This window comes from Crocodylus porosus, unplaced genomic scaffold (assembly GCF_001723895.1).
Source record: "Crocodylus porosus isolate Cpor-Errol unplaced genomic scaffold, CroPor_comp1, whole genome shotgun sequence".
NCBI classification, from domain to species: Eukaryota; Metazoa; Chordata; order Crocodylia; family Crocodylidae; genus Crocodylus; species Crocodylus porosus.
The window spans coordinates 163,594,909-163,605,861 of record NW_017728906.1 but is presented as its reverse complement, the minus strand read 5'-3'; the positions used below and the strand labels follow the sequence as shown (position 1 = coordinate 163,605,861).

At 46.9% G+C, this 10,953-nt stretch overlaps 1 protein-coding gene across 1 annotated transcript in view; it reads right to left on the bottom strand.

Moving 5' to 3' along the window:
- HSPH1 (heat shock protein family H (Hsp110) member 1) overlaps positions 1–10,953 on the bottom strand; it is a 43,373-nt gene that overhangs the window by 16,998 nt on the left and 15,422 nt on the right. The window contains exons 6-8 of the mRNA XM_019530115.1: positions 8,197–8,330; positions 7,168–7,412; positions 380–608 (exon numbers count right to left, since the gene is read on the bottom strand). Coding sequence (XP_019385660.1) covers positions 380–608; positions 7,168–7,412; positions 8,197–8,330 — 608 coding nt within the window. The remainder of the gene's footprint in view (positions 1–379; positions 609–7,167; positions 7,413–8,196; positions 8,331–10,953) is intronic.

The window sequence follows — 10,953 nt, the reverse complement described above, 5'->3', positions numbered from 1 at the left end:
TGTCTAAATTTCTGCTTGCCAGTCAAAGTTTCAAAACTAAGTGTTTCATAAACACTTAGCAGCATCAACAGAATAGGCCAGAAGAAAGGTGAGAGAGAATGAAGTATTTTGACAAGACAGAATTAGGAGTTTTGGAAAAAAGACTGGTAATCACTCTAAGAGCTCAAGCCAGATGATGTGTAGTGAGCATTTGTTGTTCACTCAGTCAGTAAGTGATACAGCTTTAATTACCAATTGTTGTTGCAGCAGCCAGCATGTTCCCCATATTACTTTAAGAGCTCTTCTTGCGAGTCATCATAACTGCCTGGTCAATTCATCAAAGCGTGCCCAAGAATTCAGATTCAAGGAGGAAAAAAAAGAGGTACTGTGAATACTGTACCTGGAGAGCACAGCCTCTTGCTACTGCTTCATCTGCATTCAATGTTGTGCTGACATCTTTCCCAAAGAACTTTGCAATCTTCTCTTTAACAGCTGGAATGCGTGTTGCTCCACCCACAATCTCAACAGAAGTCACATCTTCCACTTTAAGCTGAGTTTGTTCCATTAAGGAAAGGAGAGGCGCTTCTATCCTTTGAAGGAGGTCAGCACATAATTCTTCGAACTGTGATCTAAAAATTTTTGGAGGTTTTAGAATAGATCCTGACCAACTGTTTTTAAACTGTATGTTGTAATTAAACAAAGCCAGGGACAGGCAAAATACAGTCTGCAGATTGGGCTCACTAGGTGATTTTATTTAGCCCCTGGGTGGGTCCCTCCCAATTTCCTGTACCAGTCTGGCCTGTTCCTGCTGCGCTTATATGGTGTTGAGTCCCGCTCACTCCTGCAGGGGCAACTCATGCTGCATTTGCACCCCTGCCTGTGGGATGGCCCTGACCCTGGCCCCACAGATACAGAAGCAGCAGCAGGGCGTGTCAGGGGCAGCAGGCAAGCAGGAAGGTAGGGAAGCAGCAGGGGAAAGGCAGCAGCAGGTAAAGTGGCATCTGGGCAAGAGCACAGGTCCCACACCAGTGCCCCAGGGCTGAGGCCAGTGGGGTGGCAGGGGTGTGCAGCCCAGGTTGGCAGGGGCAAGGGGTCCCCTGGTTTCATCAGACAAGGCTTACCAGAGCTCACATGCAGTTTCCAGGTTCTCTACCTGAGCCATGAGCCTCTAGGGGGAGCCCTGCACAATGGAGCCAGCAGCCTGGTCCCACTCACTGCCACACACAAGTCCTGGGAAATGGGAGGGAGGCTCCATACTGTGGAGCTGGGCTGGCTCCATAGTTTCATAGTTTCTAGGGTCAGAAGGGACCTGAGCAGATCATCTAGTCCAACCCCCCGCCACAGCAGGAAATAATACTGGGGTCAAACAACCCCAGCAAGATGTTCATCCAACCTCCTCTTAAAAACCACCACGGTAGGAGTCAGCACCACTTCTCTTGGAAGTTGGTTCCAGATCCTAGCCGCACTGACTGTGAAGTAGTGCCTCCTGATATCTAGCCTAAACCTTCCCTCTGCCAGCTTGTGACCGTTATTCCTAGTCACTCCTGGCAGTGCACGGGGGAATAGTGATTCCCGCAATGCCTGCTGATCCCCCCTGACTAATTTATAACAGGCCACAAGATCCCCCCCTCAGCCTTCTCTTTTGGAGGCTGAACAGGTTCAGGTCCCATAGCTTCTCCTCATAGGGCCTGCCCTGCTGTCCCCTGATCATGCGAGTGGCCCTCCTCTGGACCCTCTCCATGCTGTCCACATCCCTCTTGAAGTGCAGCACCCAGAACTGGACGCAGTACTCCAGCTGCAGCCTGACCAGTGCCGCATAGAGGGGGAGGATCACTTCTTTGGACCTGCTTGAGATGCATCTGTGGATGCATGACAAGGTACGGTTGGCCCATGTTCATCTTGGAGTCAATTATGACTCCAAGATCCTTTTCCGCCTCCGTGCTGACAAGAGGGGAGTTCCCCAACCTGTAGGTATAGTGCTGGTTGTTCCTCCCCAGGTGCATCACCTTGCACTTGCTCCTCCCCTCTCCCCGTCACCCTGGCCAAGTCCCATGACCTGCACCACTGGCTTCGTTGTGCAGAGCTCCACCCAACAGTGCAGGGCTCAGGCATGCCCTGTCCGATTGAAAGCAGAGGCCTGGCCACATGCAGTCCTGGGGCTCACCAGGACCACATTACTAGGGACTCCGCCTGCCGCTGGCCCCAAGCTCCTGCCACCCGCTGCTGCCACTGGGAGGCAGGAGCTGTGTGCAATGGAGGGTCATGTTCATAAGGGGGGGTCCCACATGCACACTCCACCATATATATGTACCCACATTCCCCTCCCTTCCTTCCACACACAAATCCCCCATACCCATTCCTCCCACAGCATACAAGAGTAAGGCTTCATTTTGAGCTATTATGCAATTGCCTTTATATATACACATTACACAGACACACAGAGCCAGGACAAAAATAGTCTTTCAAATCAAATTAAAGTGTTATAATAAGTATTACATAATGTTTTTTTTCTGGTTCCAAGATGGCAAACCTTCTTCTCAAAAGGAGTACTTCCAGAGGTAGGGGGAGGGATTTCCAGTGGCAAAGGTCAGGGGGTAGGGACAAGACTGCTGCTCCCAACATGGTAACAAAGGGGCTAGGTACTTGTCAAGGGGCAGGGCTACCCTTGCAACCCTGGACAGCCCACAAATACTCGTCAAGTGGCCCACCAGCCAAAATAATTGCCCGCCTCTGGACTAAGCCATCACAAACATTTTTAAAGTTAAGAAAAGTTAAATGTTTGTGAAGGTGCCTGTAACAGAGTCCCATTTAGTCTCCATCATAAGGAAGAAGGGGAAGGGCTCTAATTAAACAGCTCTAAGTCCCCACCCTTAAAAAGATAAAGGGTGGGTCTTAGCAGCAATGGTCAGAAATACTCCAACAGTGGAAGATGATAGCGCTAACAGAGAAGCCAAGATAGTTACCAAGATTGACACACCCAGTGTTGCCTACACATTCATTAATGCACCATAATAAATGGGGCATTAAGTTTAATACCTGTGCGCACCTATACACAAAAGTGTGGAGACTGTTTTGTCTCACTGGAATTTCAGCACATCAGAGCAGACTTGATTAATTGGGTCTGCTGGAGTGTGGCAGTTACCGTGCCCCAGCAGTTTCCTGTGTCTTGTGTGTAGCATCCTTATGCTTAAAAATGGTGGCAGGGGTGTCTAAACTAAACCTAGTCAAATGGAATAAGTGTAAGAAGTACCCTGTAATAACAACAGGTACTAACTTAATGTGCTATAATTGGCACTACTGCACTTTAAACGCAGACGAACTGTATGACACTTAATACACATTGGACTAAAGCTACTGCACTTTAGCATGGATTTTGCCACCTGCACTAATGCACAGTAGCTTAATGTGCATTGGACTAATTCATCCCCTGTAGATGCCCACACCAACTAAAGCATACTGCAAAGGAACAGCACTTGTAAGAAACCTGGCACCAGGACACAATGAAGAGTCTAAACTACAAGGTACTGCACATAGCTGAGCAGGGTCCTCCCAGCCTAGAGTCCTGCTCATCAAGAGCATCAACATGCAGCAAGCCAGTGAGATGGCAGAACTGGGAAGGAGGATGACCTGCTGGGTGCGGGGACCATAAGGCCAGCACTGTACCTGGGGAGGCAGCAGCAGTGGTTGGTCACAGTACTCAGTTTAAGGGACAGTTCCAGTAGGGCAGAGCATGAACAACTACTATACAATTTCCCCCCATGTTGCTATAAAAATGCAGACATTCTTATAAACCAAGACAAAACATAAGTGAAGCAAGCATTTTAGGAAGTGATTTATCCCTGCTAGAGAGAGATAACTGACTAAGGATGCAGGCAGTTTTGGTGGGTCTTGCGCTGTGGAAACCCTTCTCCAAAAAAGCTCCAGGCACAAATATCCAACTGTTACTTTGTCTGCAATGAATATAAATTAGTACAACTCCTCCAGTATAAGCAGTCACCCATGAAACTCTGTTCTCTATCAACATGCTCATTTTTGCATTTGCAGAAAAAAAACCACAAGCAAGCAAGCAAGCAAGCAAGCACTTCCATTTATCACTATGGGTTAGAGCAAGACCAGGATTTAAAAAGTTAATTACATGGTCAAATTCCTTCCATGTTTAAGCTAAAACTTTTAAAGTTAGTATTATTCAGCAGGGGTAGGGAGGCAAGAGTTTTGTTATAGCACCCTCCCTGCCAAAGCATTCTGAGATTTACATCATCTCAGTCTCTCAACTCCACAATGGAAGCTCACAGCATCTGCAACATCTCTCCACGGATATGTGCACTGAGAGGACAGTGTTACAGAAGCATATGGTAACCATTCCACAATCAGGACCAACTTCTGAAAAGGGCCTTAAGAACAAGGTATGAATGCTTGTTAAATCACCCCCCTTCTCCCTATAAAAGTAGCAACCAGACCAGTCCAAGAAACATATTACATAGGCTTAGTATTTATATTGTTTAGTATTTATATTGTTTCGCTTTATGTAGTTAGTTTGTTCTAGATATATTTAGGAGAAAGCCTGTCAACTGAGGTTCATACTCCTCAAAGTTCACAAAATTACACAAAACTTGACAAAAAGGTGAATTCTGGAGGGACCTGGTACAATGAGCAGTTAAAAAAGCCAAAAGGAACCAAACTACTGACCACTGCACATATAACCAAGTTTCTGCACCATACACACAAACCATGTTGGATGAGGGGACAACTGCACATAAAGCCTTCATCACAAGCTTTGCCTTTTAGTCAAATTTTATCCTTCAACTGAGCAGGGTTCTAACACCTTACTGCAAATGATTACAGCATGTGCATTTTTATTGCTTTCCATTTGTAAAAAAAAATCAAATATTTTTTGAAACATCAAAAAGCTATAGTATTCAGGAAGGCTTTACAAAGCAGTTAGCTTCTCATTGTACAGTTCATGTGTGAATCAGCTGTTTAGTGTTTATGCTCCATCCATAAGCACAGGCTGCATCATAACCACAAGTAGCTGGCAGTATATCAGCTAAGATGTAAATCACAACCCTGCCCCATTTCATATTTTTTCCCACCAATCCAACAGTTATTGAACCATTGTGTGGGTTAATTCTGTTTCCTTGTTCTCTTGGATTTACAACAGTATAATGCATATGTAACAACTTTCATTGCTTTAGACCAGCATTTCTCAATCTGTGGGTCACAATCCAAAAGTGGATCATAATAATATATGAAAGTAGTACAAGCAAACTTTAAAGGTGGATCAACAAACTTTAAAAATGGATTCTCCTTTAAAGGAGAAAAATGGGGGAAAAACTGTAGTTGGGAGCGAGGGGCACTGGGCTGGAACTGGCCACTGATGTTTACAAGTGGGCCCCGATACAATAAAGGTTGAGTGCCACTACTTTACACTGTAAAGCTGTATTGTTTGTACAGGGGTAGGTCCACTTAATGGAGTTTTGGTGAGCTGTTGAGGGCCACAGACCAAATCTGTTATAAGATACCATTTTAACAAATTATAGCTAAAAACAAAACATACTAAACATTAAACATCTACTATAACATATTTTAATTTAAGTTGGGAAAAAAAAAAATATGTTGCCCCTGTTCATGGTTTTTTGAGCAGCATAGAGGCGATTGCATAATAGCCCAAAATAGTCTTACTCTTGTACACTGTATGTGGGTGGGAGGAGGGGTGGACATGTGGAGAGGTTAGCATAGGGGTGGGTGTGGGGGGCTGCCCATGCTTCAAGTCCCAGAAGCCACTCAGGGAGGCAGGGGGCATATGCAGCAGAGCTTGCCCAAGCAGTGCAGAGGTGGTTTGCCTCCCCCTGCATCTGGCCCACAGCTGCTCCTGCAGCTTCCTGTATTGGGTCAAGCCCTGCCCACTCCTGCCTGGGGCTACCTGCCCTATGTTCCCACCAGCCCCAGGTCTGGCCAGTGCACACAACTTCCTGGTGGAGCTACTCCTGATGGGGCTGCAGCCGTCTTGGTATTGCTCAGCTCCCCCTGCCTCCAACAGCTCTTCCTCTTCTTTCTGCATTGCTCTGGGAAGCAGGTAGCACAGGGAAGCCATGGGGACACATGCCAGGCAGCAGATACCCAGCCAAGCAAGGAGGAAGCTGCAGCTGTGCTGCTCCTGCCCCAGTGCAGGAGGCTCCAGCTCCCAGCTGCTTTTCACCCACTTCAACCACCTGGCATGATGAGCAGTCACCTGCAGTAGGTTAAAGGTGGCTGGAAGCTGGAGCCCTGTGTGCTGGGAAAGAAGCCAACCAGCTGCAGCTCCCCACACCCCCTGGCTCAGCATATGGTACCCAGCAAACATCCCCACAGCTGCCATCGCCTCCCAGTGCTACCTGGAATGGTGCAGCAGGGGAAGGAGAAAGAGCTGCAGGAAGTGGGGGCGGGGGACACGGACAGGCAAGCAGTAGCTGGGCAGCTCCAGCTGCACTGGGAGCAGCTTCACCAAGAAGCTGTGCAAGCTGGGCCAGGGTAAGCAGGAGTATGGTGCAGGTTGCCCCATATGGGAGTCAGCAGGACCCCAGGCCAAATACAATATCAACAGGGCAGGCATCCATCTGTGGGCCAGATCCAATCAGTAGTTGGGCTGAATCTGGCCCACAGGCCATAATTTGCCTACTCCTGTTCCAGACCCAAGGTTGTGCTGGAAGGAGAGGCCATTTCAACTCTTTTGTGGGAAACATATGCAGACATACTGCACTGATATTCTAATATGGCAATTCAAATAAGTTTTATATAATCCAATCTGCTTTCCTTATGCCACTGACTCTACCAAAAGATATAACATGGCCAGGCACCCATAGCAGGTCCCACCTGCAGAGTCAGCAGCAACTTCCAGCTACTGCCACTGGCAGCAGAATTATATGGTTGTAGTGGCAATCCTTTTTCCTTATTCCCATGTTGCCTCCACCTCTTCATTTGGCACTTGGAGCATCTGCCCTGGCCACCTCTCCCTGGTTGCATCACTGGTAATAATGATGAGTGATGTTTGTTTTAAAACTACTGAATGGCACTAAACTGAATCTCTACACTGAGATTTCTTAAAAAATACAAAACAAAAAAACCCCCCAAAAACTGGAGAAGATAAAAAGAAACTGTTTGAGTTGTTGGGATTCTTAAAATAATGTTCTTGTTTTCTTAGCTGTAACTCACCTGTTCAGTTTCCCAGACACATCTCTGTCATTCATAAAGCATTCAATATTCAAGGGAATATCTGTGCTGTTAGAGCTCATTAACTTCTTCAGTTTCTCACACTCCTGGTATAGACGAAGAAGTGCTCTGATTCTGGATTTTGGATCCAATTTGTACCTTGCTTTTATTTCTGCACAAAAATGGTCCACTAACTTTTCATCAAAGTTTCTTCCACCTAGGAAGGGGTCAAAGGCTGTGCCAAGCACCTGGTTTGAAAGAACATAATCGTTTTGGTTTTACACTTGATGGCCAGCTAGAACACTGCTTGTTCACCAATACCAGCTAGTCTTTGTTTCATAAAAAGCAGAACACTGGCTTACTTGTTCCAATTTGTAGACTTTCAGAATCAGTCAATCATATTAGTAGAATTTGGTCTTTACCTATGAAGTGGAGGCAAGCCCATGTTTAAAAAGAAGCTAGATGACAAGCCAGCATATTAAGGGCTTTCATCCATATATGTCCACACAGTATGACAACCGCAGTGACAGCACTCCAAGTAAGAGTTCAAGCCACTTTCATTCTCAATATAATGCGATACAAGCAGACAATACTAAGAGAACTAGAATTTTTAATCTTTGTAATCACAGTACCACTTTCCATGCATTTAATAACTACTTCCAAAGTTTTTTTTAAACAAAGGTATACAGCTGGAACTTAGTCTTGTATATTCTGTCACTGCCCAAGATAATGTTCTAATGTGGCCAGCAAGTGTAAGGCTTACTGCTGTATTTCATTACATTTCACATATTTAGACTGTAACATACAGAAGTTAGCTTAATAAAAGCAGTTTGTCATCCACTTAAGTTATATGTTCCACCTCTCCCAAGACTCAGCTTAATTCACAAATCTGCAGCAACCCCTGCTGATCAACAGAGAGATGCTTTTCAATTTAGGCATGTTTTAGTGGCGATACAGGGTTTTTTCAGTCTTTACTATACTTTACACTGCCAAGCATTATAAAACACAAATGGGCATATCAGATTTGACTACCTTTAGCTTACTCTTGTTAAAAGCACAGGCCAATACTTGAAATGCAGAATGTCCCATGTCCACAAACACTACTATCCGTGGTTTCTCTTCTGGAGCTGGAAGGTCTTGTTTATAAATTCCATAGTTCAGAGCCACTGTAAAGCAGGAAGTGTTCAAGGTTATCTATCAGCAGAATCTCTGGTAGGTCTTCATTCAGCACACTTTCAAAGTTTCCACTAACATTAGGCAGAGGGACAACAGTAACAAAGGGGAGAGGGAGTCCCTAGATTTTTATCTAATATAGTGCTTCACTGCAAAATTTTATCAGACAAAATTTGCATCTACTTAAGTCAATGCAGTGTGTTTTAAACAAGGTCTAAGGTTCTTCAATTTGAGACCAAATATTTTGCATCTTCCCTTTAATTCTCTCTTCCTTCTAAAGAACACCTAGTAGTCTGTGGAAGCCTGCAAAACCAAACTGACTTTTAGCAAGCACATGCAAGTGCATTTGTTCCATTGTTTTTGCAAATGCCTATGGCAGCAAAAAACTGCTTCCAGTCATATATCAAAAATTTATGAAAGAACAGCTGCTCACCCTGCATTAGCTGTCATTCTACTAGATTAGGGGTAGGCAAAATACAGCCCATGGGCTGGATCCAGCCTGCGGAGGGTCTTTCTTTAGTCCACGGCAGGTCCTGCTGCACCCTGAGCATACAGCCCACTGGGGTGGCTCTGCAGTTGGAGAGTCTTTCCAGGCAGTCCAGGTGGTGGCAGCTCCTTTCAGCTGCTACCACCACTGATCCCAGCCCTGACCCCAATCCATCCCTGCCTGCATTGAGCAGCAGCAGCCACCAGGCAGAACCTGCAGCTAAGCAGGGGGAAAAGTGACCCCTTGAGCAGTTCTTGCTGCAGCCTCCCAGAGCCTGTGAAAAGGTTGCCCTGCAGCTCCCCCACACTGCCATTGCTGCCCTGGGCATCCCAAAGATGGCAGTGACTGTGGCAGAGGAGCCGCAGGGCAGCCCAGGCACAGGCTCTGGGCAACTGCAGCAAAAACAGCCCAGCATCGGTGGAGGGGGTGGTAAGGGGGAGGGCTGTTTTCCACCCCCCACCCCCAATGCCAGCAGCAGCTCCTGCCCGGCCACTGCTCAGTGTGGATGGGTGCTGTGGAGCAGGGTCAGTGCTGTGCGCACGGGTTCCAGCCAGTCCACTCTGGCTGGGGCAGGTCTAGAGTGAGTATGGGCCAGGCTGGGGCTGTATACTGTTAGCAGTGGTAGGGAGGAGCCGCAGGGTGCTGCCTGGCTCAGGGGGAGCACATCTGCTGGCTTGCTCATACATGTGTGGGCTCCCCATGACCAGCTCCTTTGCAACCATCCCTTCTCCCCTGAACAGCAAAGCCATCTAAGCCCAGGGCTTGGAGGTGATGACACCAGGAGCTTGTGTATACCACAGCCCACTGGCTTCCACAGCAACAGTGGGAGGCGGGGGGAGTGTGGCAGGCCTGGGCCTACGCATCCCAGTAACCAAGGCCACAGGCGCTACAAGCAGCCACCAGCAACAGCCACAGCCCTAGGGCTCGGCAGGCCCGTCTGCCCTGCCCTACGCACGGGGAGGGCTGTCACTCCAGAATGCCCATGTGTCCATTATGCACAACCCACCACACCCACATATCCTCCTTCTCACCACCCCCATCCAGCATCCCAACCACAATATACAAGAGTAAGACTTTATTTTGAGCTATTTTGCTAATGCCTCTATATACACTATGAAAAGGCATAAACAAGGACAAATATATATATTTTTAAATAAAATGTTATAATAGATGTTTGATTTTTAGTGTTGGATTTGTTGTTTTTCTTCCAGTTCCAAGATGGCAAACCCCTCTTCCCAAAAGGAGTACTTCTGGGGGCAAAGGGAGGGACTTCTGGTGGCACAGGTCATGGGTTGGGGCAGGACTTCCAGTCCAAGATGGCAACTAGTGGGCAGGTCTCTTGTCAAGGGGTGGGGCTACTTGTAGGGCCCTCAACATCTCACCAAAACTCATTAATAGCCCTCCAGCCAAAATAACTGCCCACCCCTATACTAGATGTTTCAGTCAAGCAGTCTTGCTATATAGCTGTGCAAGGCCTCCTACCCTTGAATCATGGCCCTTTATAAACCCATAGTGCATCCCCATCTTGAATATTATGCCCAGTTTTGGTCTCTATGTCTCAGAAAGGATATAGAGAATGAGACATGGTCCAAAGAAGAGCAACAAGGATGATTAGTGCATGGAAGAGCTTCCATATAAGGAAAGAGTAAAGAGGCCAGGCCTATTCAGTTTAGAGAAGAGATGCTTGACAGGGGACATGAACAAAGCTTACAAATTACCAAGTGGCAAAAAAATTATCAGTGGTGGCCTTGGGTCCACCACGATCTGCTGGCTGGAGAACTGGCTCTGTGACTGGACCCAGAGGATGGTAACTGATGGAAGTCAATCATCATGGTGTCTAGTGACCAGTGGGGTCCCCCAAGGCTCTGTCCTTGGACCCATGTTGTTCAACATCTTCGTCAATGATGTGGACAATGGACAATGGAGTTAGAAGTGGACTGGCCAAGTTTGCTGATGACACCAAACTTTGGGGCAAAGTGTCCACGCCGGAAGACAGGAGAGCGATCCAGGCTGATCTAGTAGACGGGCTCAGCAAGTGGGCAGATGAGAACCTGATGGTGTTTAACGCTGAAAAATGCAAAGTTCTTCACCGTGGGAGGAAAAACCTGCAGCATCCTTATAGGCTTGGC